This window comes from Etheostoma spectabile, chromosome 4, assembly GCF_008692095.1.
Source record: "Etheostoma spectabile isolate EspeVRDwgs_2016 chromosome 4, UIUC_Espe_1.0, whole genome shotgun sequence".
NCBI lineage: Eukaryota > Metazoa > Chordata > Actinopteri > Perciformes > Percidae > Etheostoma > Etheostoma spectabile.
This window is the reverse complement of record NC_045736.1, coordinates 20,180,792-20,201,184: the sequence shown is the minus strand read 5'-3', so window position 1 is coordinate 20,201,184 and position 20,393 is coordinate 20,180,792. Positions and strand designations below refer to the sequence as shown.

The window sequence follows — 20,393 nt, the reverse complement described above, 5'->3', positions numbered from 1 at the left end:
ATCATACTCCAAACATTCGACAGTGTTACTGTCCTTGCAGAGGGTTTGGCGCTTTTTTACCTTGTTAAAGTGTTGTTCCACATGTATTTACTCAGTATACTGTTGCATCACCCTTCCCAAAACGTCAAACTTCATCTGCAGAGCCAAAGGTAATTCTTTTTTTTTAATGAGTAGATTTGTGTCTCTTACTCCTGCTGTTTAATTGTACAGTCTACAGATACTATGAAGTGCTTTCATATTTGCATACACAGATTTAAAGGCATCAGAGCCAAGAACATTCAGTGGGACATTATTGTCAGCAAAAAGAGCGCTGTAACCATGGTTACTGGTCAATTGACAGTGCCTTGTGACTCACTTAGTAATTTATATTCACATGTACAACTGTGTTTCTCCCATTATGATATTGTGTGAAACATGGTTGTTATTCTGCAATATTCAGTGTATGCAACAATGGTGGAGAGTTGTAAAATCAGTGCTTTTTACATCTCAAAAAATGTGTAAGATGACTAACATGATGAGCAACTAACTAATTAGTGGGTTTACATTCCGTTGTACTTTTTGCATACATTTTAATGTCTTTGTTTCATCCCAGTTTAATTTCTTGTAACAATGAGATATTTAAAATACTTACAGTGGTCCTTTTTATAATAGCACATTTTAATTTCTTTTCTTTTAAGAGATGAGTCATGTTACCCTTATTTTAACTCTAATATAGAGACAAATGAATGTGTTATTACTGGAGCAAACAGTTTTACTTGTGTTAAATTGAAACAAATAAGCATACCACTGTGATTTGACAGTTGTACACTGTTGCTGGTTTTGTTTTTGATGTGGAGACAAAGTTCTGTAAATGATTAGCTATAAAGTAGGCCTATTTTCAACACTATCTGTATTTTAGTTTGAAGAACATAATTTCAGCAGTATACCACCCGGTTAGATTTCTGTGCACAGTTCCCCTAATAAACTGCTGTTTAAATTTGAAAATGGCTGTGATACGTCATTTCACACATTACACATGTCACAGATAGCAAGTATTAGATACCACCAACTGGGCAATGAGGGCAACTGCCCCAGGGCCTCAGACCCCAAGGGACCCCCAAAAACCTCAATTCATCTTCAATTGAATTGAATTGAACACCAAATAAAAATAGAGGGCATAAATCACGCTTTCATTTTAAAGCAGTAGCTACATTTTGATGATGTATGACAAAATACCAACAGAACACAATCCAACTCTCGCAGATCAACTGGTCTCGCGAGAGCACACTGCTCCCAAAAAAATGGACGTCGGTGGGAACAGTGGGCTTCCTGTAAACAATAAACAGAGAGCTATGTTGCCTAACAAAAGCAGGGTCGAATTTACCCGAAACCCAAGAAAAGATTCAGAGGTACGTAAACAGAAGTTTGTTATTACTTTTCAGCCGACCAGTCATAAACAGACGAGGTCTTTTCTGCTGCTGCTGTACGTTAACACATAACGTTAGCTAGCTCTGTCATGCTAGCAAAACTATTATTTCTGACATTATTCGGCGAAGTTAACTAACAGCAGCAGCTGAGGTTCTTGACAGGGTTAAAGGGATTATGCTTATATTTTGTCTTTCTTTTATATAGCTGTGCTGATGTAATGTAATTATGCAATTTCTTATGATGAACAGCAGTGGCTAGCTAGCTGATATTAGCTAGTCACAGGCCAGGCTGAACTGTCTGGCGACCTGTTGAACCATGGCCTTCTCCTTTGTAATGTATTGGTCTGGTGTGTTCATTAATTTTATTATATAGTTATATGTACACCAGGGAGCCCCTATACACCTATAAAGAAAGCAAAGTGAGCCAGAGCTCTCTAGCATGACAGTGGAAGGTTTCTGCTAAATTCATATGCAAGAAGATCATCATCTAGAATTAATGTTTTCATGCTTTGGTCACTTGTAATCTTTATAAACAGACAATAACCCACAAACAGAAGACTTAGAAGGATTACAGCTAAATCACTGTAAATATGATTTGGTGGAATTTCTCTATTTGCCATGAACTGATGCTTGATCAATAGTCTGTTCTTGTAAATGACATACGTTCTTACAGTGTTGAAAGCTTGGAAGAAGGAGAAATACTGCAATGTAAAATACACTTACAAGTAAAGGTTTAGCATGGTACTTAGGTAGAAGTACATATTTTTTATCAGCAAAACTAATATCAATAGTAAAAGTAGTCATAATGCCTTTGACTGGCCCCTTTTATTGTGTTTTATTATCCATGTAATAGAATGGATTATTATAATTGATACTTTATGGTGCAGCTGGTCCTGGTGGATTTGATTTAAACTACTTTGTTTTCTCTTGGATAGTCAAATCAATGCAATTTGTAGTCAGTTGGACTGCTACTCTAAAGTAATCATTTCTTTATTCATAAGGGCATAAAATGTGTTATGTGTTGTGCACAGGGTCTGTCGGAGTCCCCAGACCTCGAGTTTGAATATGCTGATACAGACAAGTGGGCTGCAGAGCTGTCAGGTGTGTGTGTGTGTGTGTCTGTGGTCCTCATGGACATTGAGATTTCCTAACTCCCTTTTGCTCCCCTGATCTTCATTCTATATATTTTTTTATGTATGTTTCAGAGCTCTACAGTTATACTGAAGGACCAGAGTTTGCTTTCAATAGGAAGTGCTTTGAGGTCGAATTTAGAACACATGGTATGTAGTTAACTTACAATACACTCAGTCAAGTCCTAATTAATTCATTGCAAACAATTAATTACATCTAAGATGAAGTGGATGGATATATATATATATATATATATATATATATATATATATATATAATATATATATATATATATATATATATGAGAGTTTATTATCTCCACCTGGTTTGTGTCTTAGTTTGTGATAGGAAGTGGACAGAGCTTGATGCAGCTCAGCACAGAGCTCATGCCATGCGACTGTTGGATGGTCTGGAGGTGATAGCCCGGGACAAGAGGCTGAAGGCTGCCAGAGCCATTCTTTACATGGCTCAGGGTCAGTCCACATCACTTAAACTGGTTAATAGCATGAATTAATTATGTAGAAAGGGAAATCTTGCCATAATGGCAATTGATCAATGAGACTAGTTTTGGTTTTCCTGCCTTATATATTTCACAGTGGATCATTTTCTTTCTCTCTAGGAACCTTTGCAGAGTGCAGCTCTGAGGCTGATGTGCAGTACTGGATGAGATACAACATCTTTCTGCTGCTGGATGTGGGGACCTTCTCTGCTCTCGTGGAGCTGCTCAACATGGAAATTGAGTATGTTCTCCATCAGTTTTCAAATCACGAAGAAGCCATCCTAAATGGAGTATTCCTGTTTTTTTATTTGTTGTAAAATGATCAGTCTGGAGAAGAGTATGACATTTATATTTTACCTTTCAGCAACAGTGCTGCCTGTAGCAGTGCTGTCAGGAAACCAGCCATCTCCCTTGCTGACAGCACAGATCTCAGAGTGCTGCTCAACATAATGTACCTGATGGTGGAAACGATACAACAGGATGACCCAGCCGACAAGCCTGAATGGAAAATTATCAGGGAAACCTTCAGAGCAGAACTGGGTATGTTTCATCAGTATCTAAAGCTGCAGTCATGTTAAAGATACAAGCAAAACTTTCCAGGTGAACTATTTTCACTCCACCTCTCCAAATCAGGATCTCCTCTGTTCAACAACGAGCCGATGTCCGTCATGCTCTTCGGTATGGTTACCAAGTTCTGCAGTGGTCATGCCCCTCACTTCCCAATGAAGAAGGTGTTGTTGCTGTTGTGGAAGAGCATACTGGTGAGTCACATTAAATGCTCCCATCTTTACGCCAAAATAGTAACATCTGAAAGTTAAGAGACATTTTAAAATCCTCTCTTCTGTTTCAGTTTACACTCGGAGGGTTTGAGCAGCTCCAAAGCATAAAGGTTCATAAGCGTGTGGAGCTGGGTCTCGCCCCTCTCCCAGAGGACAGCATTCGAGTCATTCGCAGTATGAGGGCCGCTTCTCCTCCTGCGTCTGCATCTGACCTCATAGAGCAGCAACAGAAACGGGCGCGCCGTGAACACAAGGTAGACATTACTGCTGCTTCCTGCTCTCAAACCAAACATATTGTAGGTAGCAACGTGACACAAATTTAGCTTCTTCAGTCAGTATTTTGTAATAATACAATAAATAACCTGTACACCATGTACATCCTACCTGATGTTACTGTTTGTGCACATATTGAGCATCTCACTTTTACAGTGTGGTATAATATTTTTCTGCCTGTTGCCCCACTCACAATATGTCCATGTCTTCACTGTCTACTTGTTTCTCATACAGGGGTTAATCAAACAGGACAACCTTGATGCATTCAACGAAAAGGATCCTTACAAGGCTGACGACTCTCGTGAGGATGAGGATGACAGCGATGACAATGACAACTCTGTAGAGGCAGAAACTTTCCCTCTAGAGAGGGACGAGGTAATGCCTCCGCCTATTCCTCACCCTCCTTCAGATCGGGTATCCTTACCCAAAGGACTGCCGTGGGCTCCTAAAGTCAGGTATTTATTTATTGATTCCTTCCTCATGTGCACAATCTAGAAAGAAACGCATGATCAGCCGTTTTTTGTTTTGACATTATTGTTTTTGCTCCAAAAGGGAAAAGGACATTGAAAATTTCCTGGAATCAAGTAGAAGTAAATTTATTGGGTACACACTTGGAAAGTAAGTTTTCTCCTCGCTTCATTTAAATGAAAAGTAACACAAGACATATATTTTATATTCTAACTGTATTGTGTGTGCTGAGGTTATTCTTTTGCATGTCTTGCAGTGATACAAATACTGTTGTTGGCTTGCCTAGGCCAATTCATGAGAGCATTAAGACCTTAAAGCAGGTATTGCATTGCCACTCGCAATATTTTGACACTTAGTTTTGAGTGTGAATGCTAAGGATTCTAAATAGCAATAATGCTGCCAAAGTTTTAAATATCAAGTTTTCATCTTTTTTCAGCACAAGTACGTCTCTATTGCTGAGATACAGATTGCAAAGGAGGAGGAGTTTCAGAAAACCCCTCTGTCTGGGGTAAGTAATTCACATAGTTCACCTATTTACCTGGACAGAATTTTTATTATTATTGTTATTTCTGAAGTTGGTGTCTTCCCTATCGCAAAATCTTAATTCATTACTCTAGGTACACAGGCTCTCTCTCTTGTTCTCCATCCTCTATGAAGTTTTTAGCATCCTTTCCTATATGCTTCTCAATAAGCCATACAATGCACTGAATTCACATGTTAGAGGATGAGGTGAAGTCTTAGCAGAAGCAGAAGATTTAACACCAAACGGTCTTGAGGTGTCATGGTGGTTATTTTGTGGGTTTTATGTTTCTTGTTTTCTCGCTTTTCCTCATCAGGGGGAAGAGGAGGTGGAGATGTCCTCCATTGAGCTGCTCTACCAGGGAATTCTGCCCAGTTTGCCTCAATACATGGTTAGTGCTGTTTGGTGTAAGGTATACATTGTGGTACTGTGGATAATCTCATATGACTCGTGATACAATTTGCTTGACACAGCATTTAATATTTACACTTTCAAATGGTTTACATGGATTAATGTTTCCTAATAGTTTTGCATTATAGCATATACTGTAATCCTCCTGAAAGAAGACTGGGTTATAGCATATTTCCGTTTGTTTCAGTTCCTTGTATTTAGGCAAGTTAAGACACAGAAAATAAACAAACAATGTCCTCTGAAATAAGGCAATAGTATGTTTATATTACACACTGAAAGTACTTTTTGTGTGATAGGAAGTTACATTGCCATAAAAGCTGCACAAATGTTAGAACTCTAACACGGTCCATGTCGGACTGTGACTGACTCTATGGTATCTCTCTCTTTGAATGTCAGATCGCTCTGCTGAAGATCCTGCTCGCAGCAGCTCCGACTTCCAAAGCCAAGACCGACTCCATCAACATCCTGGCAGACGTACTGCCGGAGGAGATGCCGTAAGTGATGCAGTGCCTCTAAAAGGGTTTTAACAGCTTTGCCAGTTCCTTCTTCAGTGCACACAATATGTTATAAACAAGGATATTATCCTAACTTTTCTTTCCAAACACTTTTACAATAAATGTTATGTTTGAAGTGGAAATTACTACTGTCTTTTGAAGAACCAGCAGCAGCAGTGTCTCTATCAGAACATTTTCCCAGTAAGGGCATGTAACAACATCAAGGAATAATTCAACATTGTATAGCCAAGGGTCTGGTTAGCATGCTTGGAAATATTTTCAATTCAATCTGAACATAAAAGAAATTAAATGTTGACTGACCTGACACATCAAAGTAAAATATTTCGTAGATTTCTCTCTGAGGATCACAGGGGTACTTTAATAGGCGATCGATGTGTTTTTTCTGACTCTGCAGGACCACAGTGTTGCAAAGCATGAAACTTGGTGTTGATGTCAATCGACACAAAGAGATAATTGTGAAGGCTATCTCTGCCATCCTGCTGCTGCTTTTAAAACACTTCAAACTTAACCACATCTACCAGGTAAAGAGAACACACACACACACACACACACACACACACAGAGGTAAAACAACTCTTCATGTCATTCAAAAATGTCCTTCTTCACTGAATGTCTTTGTGTGCTTATCTCATAGTTTGAGTACATGGCTCAACACCTGGTGTTTGCGAACTGCATCCCCCTCATTCTGAAGTTCTTCAACCAGAACATCATGTCTTACATCACCGCTAAAAATAGGTACTTTCAGAGACCTCTTTAAATAACAAAATCTCATTTGCAGTAAATGTCAGTAAAGTGTACCTAAATTGCCTTTATTTCACTGCTCTCAATTTTCTTTCCCCAATAGCATTTCAGTACTTGACTTTCCCCATTGTGTGGTGCATGAGCTCCCGGAGTTAACTGCAGAGAGTTTGGTGAGTTTTTATTATAGTTGTCGCAATCTGATCAAGCAGAGTGCTAAATTGACTGCTTATGCAAAAAAAGGAATAAACTAATGTATTTTATTAATGTGGACATTTTTGTCGTTTACAGGAAGCAGGAGACAACAATCAGTTTTGCTGGAGGAATCTGTTCTCTTGTATTAACCTGCTGAGGATCCTCAACAAACTAACCAAGTGGAAGCACTCCAGAACAATGGTAAGCACAATACTCATCAAGTAGCATCTATCATGGCGGATAATATCATGTATCCACGCATGAAAAATATAATATGAAGCTCTCAACGCTCATTTTTTCTCATTTTTCAGATGCTTGTGGTGTTTAAGTCCGCTCCCATCCTGAAGAGGGCGCTGAAGGTCAAGCAGGCCATGATGCAGCTGTATGTCCTCAAGCTGCTTAAAGTGCAGACCAAATACCTGGGACGTCAGTGGAGGAAAAGCAACATGAAGACCATGTCCGCCATCTACCAAAAGGTCCGACATCGGCTTAATGACGACTGGGCCTACGGGAACGGTGAGTGGAAACACAAACATATAGCCAGTACGTATAAATTCACTGGTGATAGAAGCTGTAGCCTGAAGAAGGAAGTGGACTCAAATAAAAGCGGAAGCCAGAGAGTTGTGTGGAGCTGATAGTCATAATTAGCTTTGTGTCAACTCATTTGGCAATGGCTTGAATGGACGGTCAATATTATAAAAAGTTACGCACTAAAGCTTTAATTATAAATCTGTAATAAAAAATTTTTGCAAAAGCACCACTTTAAATTTTCTGTTAACTAGACGTGCTCATAAGTTAGCAAGGAAATAAGTGATTTAGCATGACTAAAACAAAACACTTCAACACAGAAGAATTTAACTCAGACCAATACAACCAATTAGTTGACCAAGAGGGGACAGCCCTATGCATTTTAACTTGGGTTTAGGAAATTATGACGGAATATTTCACTATTTTCTAACATTTTAAAGAACAATTGAAAAGATAAACATCAGATGAATCAGTAATGAAAATAATTGTTTGTATCTGCCCAAATTAAGGTCAGTAATGTTGGGACACCCAATGGCCCAATCCCAAAGTCCGGACTCACAGACTTTGGTGCGCAATCTCGCAAAATTTGTAAGGGCTTAGGGTTGTCCCAATGTCGAATTTCAAAGGGCGTGAGGCTTTGAGTACACAATTACCGAGCCCTTTGCGTGAGTCTGCATCAATGCAGACTTCACCAAAGGAAATTACCCACAGTTCAAAGTGTTGTGACGTTTACCGCGGCGACCATAAGGAAATCCGGAAATTACAAATGGTAAACATCACCACAACACACAACAAAGGAATGGTCCTGTTGTCCATCTTGTAAAACAAGAATTTGAAAAAATGTGAAATCAGTCTGCAGTCTCCTTTGCCTTGGCCGTGTGGAAAGCAACACACTTAAAATGAAAATACCCAAATCGGCAAGTGTCAGTAACATCTTTGTTATTAAACGTTGCCAAAATAACGTGATCTCGTGAAGTGCTGTCCCAATCCCATTTATACCTACAGTGGGGCTCAAAAGTGTGGGCACCCCGGTTAAAGATTTGTATTAATGTGCATAAAGAAGCCAAGAAAAGATGGAAAAAATCTCCAAAAGGCATCAAATGACAGATTAGACATTTGTATAATTTGTCACTGAAAGTTAGATTTTATTTCCATCATTTACACTTTCAAAATAACAGAAAACAAAAAAAATGGTGTCTGCAAAAGTTTGGGCACCCTGCAGATTTAATACCTTGTACTGCTCCCTTTGGAAAGTATCACAGCTTGGAAACGCTTCTTGTAGTCAGCCAGTCTTTTGTTTCTTGTTTGAGGTGTCTTCACCCATTCTTTCTTCTAAAAGTCTTCCAGTTCTTTGAGATTTCTGGGCTGTCTGTCACACACTGCTCTTTTAAGGTCTATCCATAGATTTTCAATTATGTTGAGGTCAGGAGATTGTGAAAGCCATGGAAAAACCTTCAGTTTACGCCTCTTGATGTAATCCACTGTGGATTTTTAAGTATGTTTAGGATCATTATCTATTTGCAGAAGTCATCCTCTCTTTAACTTCAGCTTTTTCACAGATGACATCAAGTTAGCGTCCAGAATTTGCTGAAATTTTATTGAATCCATTTTTCCTTCTACTCGTGAAATGTTCCCTGTGCCACTGGCTGCAATACAACCCCAAAACATGATTGATCCACCTCCAGGCTTAACCGTTGGACAGAGGTTATTTTTATTAAATTCTGTGCCCTTTCTTCTCAAACGTACCTTTGCTCATTGCAGCCAAAAAGTTCTATTTTAACCTCATCGGTCCACAGAACTTGTTTCCACAATGCATCAGGCTTGTCTACATGTTCATTTGCAAACTTCAAACGCAGATTTTTGTGGTGAGGACCTAGAAGAGGTTTTCCTCTGATTACTCTTCCATGAAGACCATGTTTGTACGATTATCTCTTTGTAGTGGAATGGTGTAGCACAACTCCAGTGTCTGTTAGGTCTTTCTGAATGGATCGTGCAGTCAAACGTGGGTTTTGACTTGTAATTCTCACAATCCTGCAAGCTGTTCTGTCTTATATTTATATTATCGGTCATTTGATGCATTTTTGGAGATTTTTTCCATCTTTTCTTGGCTTCTTTAAGCACATTAATACAAATTTTTACCTGGGATGCCCAAACTTTCAAGCCCCACTGTATCTGAGCCCATGTGGCCACACACACTCACTCACTTAGCACCTGAGATCAATACGTCTGTGAGTCTTTAGTCCTTAGTCCTCAGGGCTCACTTTGGGATTGGGCCAGTGAGTTGTGTTTCCACTCAGAGCAGACCAAAGTGTACTAAATATGAGCTGCTCTTTGTTCTCCTGGAGCAGATCTGGATGCTCGTCCCTGGGACTTCCAGGCCGAGGAGTGTGCTCTGCGGGCCAACATTGAACGCTTTAATAGTCGCCGCTACGACAAGAGCCACAGCAACCCGGACTTCCTGCCTGTGGACAACTGTCTGCAAAGTGTCTTGGGACAGCGGGTGGACCTGCCTGAGGACTTCCAAATGAATTACGACCTTTGGCTGGAGCGGGAGGTCTTCTCCAAACCTATTTCCTGGGAAGAACTGCTACAGTGAGAATCTAAATGACTTTTTATCAACAAAAGTTTTAGTCAGGAGTTGAGACAACAGTCCAACAGACCAGCAGTTCTCTCAGCAGTATGTTACATGTTCTGTAAACACTGAAGCTGACGGATGGATTTAACTCTCTAAAGTTGACTCCCCCACACTAATCCCACCCAGTTTTTTTAATGAAACAGCTAACAAATAATTCAGTGCGAAATCTCGCATGTCACATGTGAACTTAAACTCCACCCCTACCTTTACATATACAGGTATTTGCTCGGTGTGCCTCTTACCTGCTAAAGACGTCCTGTAAGTTTTACCTTTGAAGCACTACGTGACAGTTTGTTCTTAATTTTGAAGAGATTAATTCGGAATAAATGGTATGCATTTACTGTTAAGAATAACAAAGGCAGCACATTTAGGATGTTAATAAATATAAGATTCCTTAGTATATTGGATATCTTCTCCAGAGAGATGAAAGGAATTAGGTGGAGGCTTTATAGAATTTATCATAATTACTTGTGTACAAATAAAAACTTGTTTTACTTTTTAATAGTTATCAGCTGAAAGGGACAAACGTCTGTTCACTTGACTTCCTCTTTGTTGTTCTGTTGCAAATGATTTAAATTGTATTTGCATTGTGAGTTTCTCTCCTAAGTACACACCGTTTATATGGGACCATGGAGGCAGCCATTCAGACCTTCACTGACCACCAGGCTGGCTGACTGGACATGACAATACAGCCTTGATCTTATTTTATTTTTTAACCTAGAGTAACACATTCGTATCTTAATTAGTTTTTGTGTGGAAGAAATGGTTGCACATGTTCACATGATTTGATTGTGTGAAAGAAAAGAGAAACATTTAAGTTTCTGATTTTAAATCAGTGGTTTCTGACCTTCACTCATCAGACAGTTACTTTCCAGTTACAATTACCCAGTTTCCTGTCTTTTCTTTATTTTTTACATTTTTAGTTTTGTTTTTAATATAAAGGTTAAGGGAATAAGAATACATGTAAATTGTGAAACTTATTTATCATGTCTTTGTTTTACATGGACTTAAATACTGTAATAAAATGATACTGTCATTCATGTGGCCTTTCTTTTTCAAAAGATTATTCTTTGACCTTGTTTTGACGGGGATAGTGGAGATACAGAGCGGAAATGTTAAAATGAGTCAGTCTCTTGGCTTTTATCAACGTCAGACATTGTTGTATGATCGTAAGTAGATGTAATGTAGATTCTGAACAGTCTGTCTGTGTTTGATAGAACCGAAATGTTTGTGATAGAGCGTTATCAGCAACTTTGCAGCTGTCGTGTTAGGGTGAAATATCAAATATAATATGGACTTGGAAGAGTATAAGTGGTGAACAACTTGGTTGCAGCAATTTTTAATGTTTTAACACATGCAGTCATATAAGACCTGCTGATGCAAAATAGGCAGTTTAATAAAAAAGCAAACAAAAAGGTTTTTAACCTTTTTTTAGATAGTGACAGAGAGAAAATGAGAGAGAGCGAGGGGGAGGACTTGCACCAAAGCACCCTCAAAGAAATGTAAAGATCTCACAGAGCATCTAATGCCACCTTTGGGTACCTCTCAGTTTTGATGCTGTTAATGCACATCGGTTGGTACTCACAAAGGATAATGCTCAGATCTACCTGAGAGAGGACGTGGAAAGTATAAGAGTATAAGTACTGAATATATGTAAAAAAGCTTATCAACTTTTTACCCAAAACAAAACTTAGGCCTGCTTCAAAATGTACTGATGTGATAGCTGGTATAAAAGGCCAAAAAGCACTACGACACCACCATTGCTCTTTCTTTGTCCTTCCCTTCTTCAATAATTTCAAACGTTAGTCACACCCATCTCTGACAAGAGGAAACCACACCGTTTTCGACTGAATCACTTGAGGAGGAAGTGAAACCAAACTTGTGACAGCCCGCCTTTCTCCACTCAGACATGGCAGAGCCTCGCATCCCTGGGAGGATGAACCGCCTCTGCTGTCGAATATGCGACGAGGTTCTCAGAAACCCCACGACTATTACTTGCGGACATAACTTTTGCATGCAGTGCATCCAGGACCGCTTTGCTGATGACGAGAGGACGAACCGTCTCTGCAGCTGTCCTGAATGTGGTCACAGGTTTCCCTCCAGACCACAGCTGATCAGGAACACATTTCTAGCTGACTTGGTGAGGCGTGAGGCTGCCAGTGAGAAGAGGAAGCATTCAGAAGAGTCAAAGCAGGCCCCGAAGAGAGCCCGAAGCTGGACTAAAACAGGAACATCATCAGGAAGCACTTTGTGTGTGAGGCACAGCAGCCCCCTGGATATTTACTGCTGCACCGACCAGCAGATCATATGCGCAGTGTGTGCTCAAGCTGAGCACAGGGGACACACCTTTGGGTCGGTGAGGGAGGAAAGGAGGAGGAAACAGGTAACCTTTTAGTAAAACAAAAGTTAGTAATCCAGCAAGGAGACTTAACCGTCTGTAAAGTCTGTTAGTTGAAGGCTGGGCTACTAACACGCTGTTGGAAAGAGTTTAAATATAATATTCCAACTAGCATTTTAGTTTACTACGTGTATCGGTGTTCTATGACCATATTCAAATAAAAATGGAAAAGCTGTATTTTTCCAAAGTTGTACCCTGCTGAAGTGGACAATGTAAAAATGAAAAGAGTATTTGACATTTTGTTTTCAAAGACTTAATCTGCTGTACACTGGACAATATTCAAATATAAAAACAGCGCCCCCAGTCCATTGCATTTACATTTACGTGTTTTTTTTATTTATTTATTTTTTATCAACAAAATAACAATACAGACAATCAGACATCGCAGTTCAAAATATGAAGGTATATGAAGAAAATTACAACTTATAAAAATTCAAGTAACAATAGTAATAAATAGATAAATTAAAAAATATAAAGTAGCATAAGCATAAAATCGTAGTCATAAAAAGACAAAGAAAAATAAAGGAAATAAGACCGTGACAGATTTGCAAAGACGTATAAAGTGTGACAACAAAAGTTATTAATTAAATAGGTTGGAGTATATATCAGAAATAAATACAGCTTTTTTATTTGTTATTAAATTAAGAGACTCAAAATATGTGTCAACTTCCATTTGGAATAATTTAAAGCAGGGGTTTTGAATTGGAGAACTTAGATTTATGAATATAAAATTTCCCCAATAAAAAAAAAAGATTAACAATATTACATATATTTCTATCTTTACATTCGTACAATGTAATAATATGTTTCCCTTCCAAAGTGATAGTATGTGTTGTTTTAGAAATCATATTCATTTCTAAACTTTTCCAGAATGTAATACAAAATGAACAACCATAAAAGACATGAATTAACGATTCTTGTTCTTTTGATTCTTTTGCCTTACAAAAACTACAATACTTGTCGACTGGCAAGAATTTTGAGATGAACAAGTTTGTAGGGTATATTTTGTGCAATATTTTCAATTGTAATTCCTTCACTTTGTTCGAGATACAATATCTAAAAGGAACAAGCCACGCCTTATGCCAGTTAATGTCATTAAAGTAAGAATTATATAATATTTTTTATTTTCTTTAAATTTAGAAAGCATTGTCTTATGTGCTTATTTGTACAATTCCTGCTCATAATATTTATACTGTTTATATAAAGAGTAAAATTAAAATCAGGAGCTTCATTTTGCTTTTTATAACTTTTCATTAACTCTAATATGCCAGTAGGGACAGAATTGAAGACTGAGTTATATTCTTTGAACGTAATCGGGAATGCCTTCTCTCTGAGAAAGGATTCATAGTTAAATAATTGGCTATTACAATCAAAAAGATCCAAAAATAATACCTATATCAATCCATTTCTGCTAATAAAGTGACTTGTTCCTCTTAGTAATGTATTCACTATTCCACAAGATAGCTTTGTGTGAAGAAAAGTTGTGAGAATGACACAGCTTCCATGCCAATAGAGCTTGTTGATAAAGAAGGGATAGTTTTAAAGGCAATCTTGTAATATTGTAGTTACAATTCAACAAAAATGTAAGACCTCCTACTTTATTAATCACATTATTGGGAATAAAGTACCACAAAGACTCTGGTGCTCTTAAACATTCCTTCAACCATTTCACCTTGAAAGTGTAGTTCAAGTCCAAAAAGTCTAAAAGTTCAAATCCACCTTCATCCTTAGAGCCAGAGAGCACTGCTTTTTTTAAATGGTGATGTCTTTTTTTCCATACGAAATTTATAAACATGGTATTTATGTCTTTACAAGTTGAATCATGGATATTGAGAGAGAGGGCAGGATAGGCAAATCTTGAAATCCCTTCTGCTTCAGTCAAAAGAATCCTTCCTAAAATAGAAATGTCTCTTTGAAGCCACAAGTTCAGTATTGTTTTAGTCTTCTTCAATTTAGATGAAAAATGAAGATGCTGACGTTCCAAATAGTCTTTGCAGATATGAATACCTAAATATTTTATACATTTTTTGACAGGTATATCAAACATTTTTTCCTCTTCAGTCTGATACAGACATAAAATGTCACATTTATTTACGTGTCAAAATCAAAATGCAGTCAGTTCAGTTCTCTCGCCATCACGTAAAGCTAGCCCAGGTCGATAGGTGAAGGAGGAAGTGACGTCCTAACTTAAGACCATAGACTGTATATATATTGATATTTTTTATATATATATATATATATATATATATATATATATATATATATATATATAATTTACAGTCTATGCTTAAGACACGCTGGCTTCCTTAAAACAGGGCTCTGCCATGTACACAGTCACTGGTCTGAGGTGTGGAAGATCTATGTCATTGCAGTTCATCCTGTGCCACACCTTCACCTAGAAAAACGACTGGATCAGCTGTAATTATGCATTTCCTAATAAATTTGGTTGAAAAAAAACTTAATTTATATCAGATTTAGTTTTGCTTCAGTCCAAACTTCCAACCACTTATCTAATATACTCTGGAAGACGGTGGTAATCAGTTACCTCTGAATACACCTTCACGGCCAGTTTGTAGAAAAACATGAATGAATCAAATGTTGAATATGGTGGAGTAAAGGCCACTAAACTGACCAGGTCACACAACATTATACACTTAAAAAGGATGCCAAACTGACAAGCTTTATCATACTGACATGGCCAAAACCATTTTCACGGAACTAAATAAATAATGCGTGTTTCTATCCAATACACACTGAAGGAGGAGCTGAAGAACATACAAACAAAATCCAAGCAGATTCTCCAGAAGCAAGAAGAGAAATGGGAGAACATGGGGAAGATTCAGATTCAGGTGAGGAGAACACATGTCTTTATACTGCATGTAGGCTACTCATGTGTCCCAGAGTGCAAATGCAGACGTCTGACATAAGGATACAGGACCCAACTGATCCCACACACTTGTGTATAAAACAGGAGGAGGCCAGAGAAACACAGGACTATTGTGAGAGCGTCTTGGCCGGTGTCATTGACTCCCTCCAGAGACATTACATGTCAGTGAGGGAGCTGATCAGAGGTCGCGAGGAGGAGGCAGCAGCTCAGGTTGAGATCTCCCTACAGACCCTGCAGGGGAAGATGGAGGAAATGAGGAAGAGGGAAGCTGAGCTGAATCGTCTGGCACAAACCGACAACGATGTCCAATTTTTGCAGGTGATCCTATCACTAAAAACTTTGCTTGGATCTGGTGATGGATGAGTTCTTCATTTTTTGTCTCTTTTCCAATCCTTTCTCTTCACAGAAGTGGCCCTCCCTGCGGCACCTCTGTGAAAAACAACATCTCCATCTTGTCCAAGAGGTCTCAGAGGAGCCACTCCTCCCCTTTGCGTTTATAAAGAAAGCTGTCGAACAGCTTGGGAAACAACTGGAGGAATTTTGCGACAAAGAATTTGCCTCAATCTCTCAACTGGTATGTATCTTTGTTGACATGTAGAAATATTTGACATCAATCATATTTTACTTTAAAAAAAAACAGTTTTATGGTATTTTGGCTCTATTCTATTTACTCAATATAGCCGACATTGGAGAGCAGCAGGAATCAGAAGAAGAGACAGAGGAGGACGACATACAGCAAATACGGGAAGCCAGTACCGCGCAGTCCCATGGTTCGTACTTAAAACTGCTAGACATAGAAATACATTGTATTTTAACTTCAGAGCAAGGCGTTCAATCTCCTCTGGATTAGCTTAAAACAATTCCACCGCCATATGAAACACTGCCTGTTGGAGAATTATTGGAGAGCAAATGGAAGGAGAATTGTTTTGGAACTTTGATGACTTTAATGAATCTCGACCCCCAACTTTGAGTATTCTGTATTTCCGAAGAAACCTTTATCTCATGTTGGGCTGAAAGTATTAGCTAGTGCTGAAGCTTCGTACCAAAAAAAGAGCCCTCTTTACCCTTCAACGAATGCAAAGATATTACTGGCGCTGTAATCCAATCACAATCATCTTTGGCGGCGCTAAGCTCCAGTCGCAGCGACGATGCATCTGCAAAATTGGTCTCGGGAAGGAACTTGTTTCGGTGGAAGATTTGATTTGCACTCCGCAAAAGAAAACGCCACATAAAATATAAAATGAAGTAAACTGTTCACACAATACAGTAACATGAGCTATTTAAATGAGCTAGAAACATGGTCAAACAGGATTTGCTCTTACCAGTGTATCACTCTGTGCATTTTGTCCATAACAAATCCCTGCCAATTGGTCCAAAAATGTCCCAGTCAGATAGTAAATGCCGTGAACATATTCTTTGTAAATCTTTACAATCAGTCCCCCAAATAACCAAGCAGGCCTGCCTTGTTGCACGAGCCAAATTTTCTTCAATACCTGCCATTTTCAGCGAATAGCTTGCTAGCTCGAAGTTTGTTGATGTTTCCCAAAACAAACAGAGTTTTACAAGGCGAGGGACAACTGGTGGAAAATCTGGCGGCGACGGATGTTCCAGTGATTATCCGGTAAATGAACTGTCGTTGATCCAGTGACTAGTGGTGAAGTGATGCCATATTGGACTTGTTGTGCCTTAACCTGTGACCAGTCAGTGACCTAAATGTGACCTAGGTCTCAACTTGGCTCAACTTACCAGTAGTGTGTAAGCTGGAAATTCTACCACACTTGGTAAATACCCAAAATGAAGGGAAAATACTCTTTAATTACTAAAAGGGCTCAATGTGTTTGATCCTTGATTGGCTGATTAGCTTCAGGTGTGTAGCACCACGTACAAAAACTCCCAACCACAATTGTGTAAAACAGCACAATTTATTGCACAAAAACAACTCTTTATTGCATAAATTACAAAAAAGGCTAAATTAGATGTATTCCAAAGGTTTTAAATAGTATTATTGTGGAAGTTATGTCAACTTCAGCTAGAGTATATACAGTATGTGTTTTTGATTACCCTTAAGCGTTGGAGGGTAGTTTGACTATATAACTTAGGGTGACCAGACATCCCGAAAAATTTGTGACATTTCCGAGCTCCAAGTAGTTGTCCCGAATCCCGAATCCTGCCCTAACATTCCCAAAAATTAGAGCAAAATCTCAAGAGCAGACTCTCTAGTAGGTCTAGTTATAGTCTGATAGAACATTAAAAACCGTTCATGGTGAATGAGTCCTCCTGCAGCCACCAGCCAGCTTCCTTCGGCTGCTCATTGGCTGCAGCAGTAGGCACAAATTTTGATAACACGCATTGTTATTTTTTTATTCATTCATTGTTGAAATGGAGGCTCAGGCTGGTGTCCCAGGACCCGATGAACACGTAGCTAAGAAGCAAAAACATCTCAGCAAGTACCGGGGGGACATGGTAAGGAAACACCCAATGGATTACTGCAGGATTACCAAGGGATGCAAATTCTTGAATAAAAATTATAATACCTTTTGGTGCAGGGTTTTAAAATGTATGGTACCCCACACACACACCCAGCCTCCTGTCCGTCTCGTCCCAAATTTTACCGATTCTCATCTGGTCACCCTAATGCAACTTAAGACAAATATTTTTTATGTATCATAGAAACAGAGGTGTCATTGATCACATTAATAAAGGCTTTTCATGCTATGACAAAGCTAAAGTTGTACAGTAGGAACACATAATGATTCTCTAAAATGATCTTATAGGTCTCTCTGGCGTCAACACTCTGACTGAACAGAACATGGAGCCTAAAACCAGAGCAGAGTTCCTGGAGTGTGAGTTTGTCTTCTTATGTACTGGACTAACAGCTCACTAACTTGTAACTCCTTATAAAAAAGCTGTATGTGGGGTGCCTGGGTAGCTCACCTGGTTGAGCTTGCTCCCCATGTACAAAGGCTTAGTCCTTACCACAGTGGTTGTGGGTTTGATTCCAACCTGTAGCCATTTGCTGCATGCCATCCCCACTCTCTCTCCCCTTTTCCTGTCTTATGCTTTCCTGTCAATAACGGCCTAAAAATGCCAAAAAATAATCTTAAAAAATAAATAAAAGCAGTATGTAGTTTCAAAGGTCTATGTGTTGTTAGCTATTCTACCAAAGGTATTGAGAGGGGAAATTATCTGATATTTCAAGAAAAAAGCAAAGATTCCAGAAAATCAAAAAATAGATACACATTGCGTGTTGCAGAACTTTATTTTTTATTTCTTCATCTCCCATTAATTATCTCACGGCCCCCCTCACATTTACCGTTTAGAGGGGCCTAACCCCTACGTTGGGAACAAGTAGACTAAACTGCCTAACAGTATACAGTAAAAAGTAGTTTAAACTAGCTCCACTTTAAGAAGCTACAATAGGAAAATGTAATTTACACATTGCTGCATCAGTATCAACAATCTTATAATGTCATATAGGCAGACAATACATAAGTTGTAGGGGACAGTTTCTGTGAAACGAGTACTTTTTAAGTACATTTTGCAGATATACCTACGTACTTTTACTTTAAGTAGGCTAAACATTGTAGTATTGATACTTTTACTGAAGGAATACTTGCTGCACCACTGCATAGCAGATAGATGGAGCCTACTCCAACTGTGTTTTCCAAGTGCTAATTTTACCTTCACATGTTTTCCTTCATCATCTCAGATGCATGTGGCCTCAGCCTGGACCCCACCACAGCTCACGAGGACCTGTTTATTGATGATGACAACAAAGAGGTGAGGCTGAGCCCTCTCAAATTTAAGGGCAAAGCTATTCGTCACCCGGATAGGTTCATCCATCGACGGCAGGTGCTGTGCAGAGAGGGGCTGCAGGCGGAGCGCTGCTACTATGAGATAGAGGTGGAAGGAGATAAGGCTGAGATCGCCCTCGCCTACAAAGGAATAGACAGGAAATCTCGCACTGCACTGTCAGCTTTTGGGGGCAATGCAAATTCCTGGAGTCTTGATCGCTCCACAAACTACTCTGTGAGCCACAGAGCTGACAGCATTCAACTGACAACATACCCAAGTCAGCGCAGGCTTGGCGTTTATCTGAAGTTTAAGGACGGAACTCTGTCATTCTACGAGGTGTCAGACAGTATGATGTTTCTTTACAAAGTTAAAGCTAAATTCACAGAGCCTCTGTATCCAGGCTTCTGGCTTGGAGAGAAATGTCGCATCAGGATTTGTGATTTGAAAGAGGACAGACTGTGAACTACCTGTGGGGTTCATAGACAGGGCCACAACTGAATCTCCTCATTTGCAGTCTTTTGATTGTTTGGGGGGTTTCCCAATATAAAGGAGCCCCAAAATAAGCTGCATTTAACAGCATAACCATCCTTATACAAAATCTAATTTAGCTTTTTTTTATTGTGAAATAACTTTGAATTTAAACTATGTAATATATATATTTCACTGATATTCTGAAGAATATCCGTGACTTACATGCTTGGATTATGGACCAATGTTGGTCTTACATATTGTACTTTTCGTGCTTTGAGCTAAAGGCTAATGATAGCATGCTAACCTGCTTAATCTTAGTTTAACTCACTTGTTTATTAACATTACTGACTATGTCATGATCAGATTTCATATGTAAACTTATAAATTTACTTTTTACCATGACCGAGTTGACTCACTTTTTAGCAAGGTAGAGAAAAAAAATCCAGAAATCCAACAGCTGCTTGTCCACTCTTTATTATTAATATTTTTGGTGATGTTCACATTTTGTTTTACTATAATTGTCAGTATTATACATTCATAATATGACTGAGGAAAGAGAAAGAGGAAAACAAAGACACTGTAAAGGGACATTTATAATTGGTCTCCTGTATGGTGTTTGAAACGTGCTCAGTAAGGCCCTGCACCTACAGGTAATAAGAAGGAATCTACACACCCTTATATAGTGTACACACAACACACACACACACACACACACACACACACACACACACACACACACACACA

At 38.8% G+C, this 20,393-nt stretch overlaps 2 protein-coding genes across 2 annotated transcripts; both read left to right on the top strand.

Annotated features, from left to right (window-relative positions):
- The first annotated feature begins 1,222 nt into the window (after positions 1-1,222).
- Positions 1,223-11,132, top strand: strip1 (striatin interacting protein 1). Its single transcript, XM_032512547.1, has 20 exons — positions 1,223-1,388; positions 2,438-2,507; positions 2,612-2,686; positions 2,876-3,010; positions 3,157-3,277; positions 3,401-3,576; positions 3,670-3,797; positions 3,887-4,069; positions 4,323-4,543; positions 4,641-4,706; positions 4,813-4,876; positions 4,993-5,064; positions 5,393-5,467; positions 5,884-5,981; positions 6,397-6,523; positions 6,637-6,737; positions 6,847-6,913; positions 7,032-7,136; positions 7,247-7,451; positions 9,812-11,132. The coding sequence occupies exons 1-20, from the start codon at positions 1,281-1,283 to the stop codon at positions 10,057-10,059; spliced, it is 2,445 nt and encodes an 814-aa protein (XP_032368438.1). The 5' UTR covers positions 1,223-1,280; the 3' UTR covers positions 10,060-11,132.
- Positions 11,133-11,874: 742 nt separating this feature from the next.
- LOC116687284 (tripartite motif-containing protein 16-like protein) lies at positions 11,875-19,985 on the top strand. Its single transcript, XM_032512550.1, has 7 exons — positions 11,875-12,481; positions 15,256-15,345; positions 15,468-15,701; positions 15,790-15,961; positions 16,064-16,153; positions 18,158-18,226; positions 19,093-19,985. Exons 1-7 carry the CDS (start codon positions 12,008-12,010, stop codon positions 19,638-19,640), a joined length of 1,677 nt encoding a protein of 558 aa, XP_032368441.1. The 5' UTR covers positions 11,875-12,007; the 3' UTR covers positions 19,641-19,985.
- Positions 19,986-20,393: the final 408 nt, after the last annotated feature.

What these genes read in the sequence shown, in the direction of transcription:
- LOC116687284 (XM_032512550.1), top strand. Translation starts at nt 12,008, where the DNA reads ATGGCAGAGCCTCGCATCCCTGGGAGGATGAACCGCCTCTGCTGTCGA. An exon ending in AGGAAAGGAGGAGGAAACAG is followed by an intron (nt 12,482 to 15,255) that starts GTAACCTTTTAG and finishes TACACACTGAAG; the next exon opens with GAGGAGCTGAAGAACATACA. An exon ending in ACGATGTCCAATTTTTGCAG is followed by an intron (nt 15,702 to 15,789) that starts GTGATCCTATCA and finishes TTCTCTTCACAG; the next exon opens with AAGTGGCCCTCCCTGCGGCA.
- strip1 (XM_032512547.1), top strand. Translation starts at nt 1,281, where the DNA reads ATGGACGTCGGTGGGAACAGTGGGCTTCCTGTAAACAATAAACAGAGA. An exon ending in AGTTAACTGCAGAGAGTTTG is followed by an intron (nt 6,914 to 7,031) that starts GTGAGTTTTTAT and finishes TGTCGTTTACAG; the next exon opens with GAAGCAGGAGACAACAATCA. An exon ending in GGAAGCACTCCAGAACAATG is followed by an intron (nt 7,137 to 7,246) that starts GTAAGCACAATA and finishes CTCATTTTTCAG; the next exon opens with ATGCTTGTGGTGTTTAAGTC.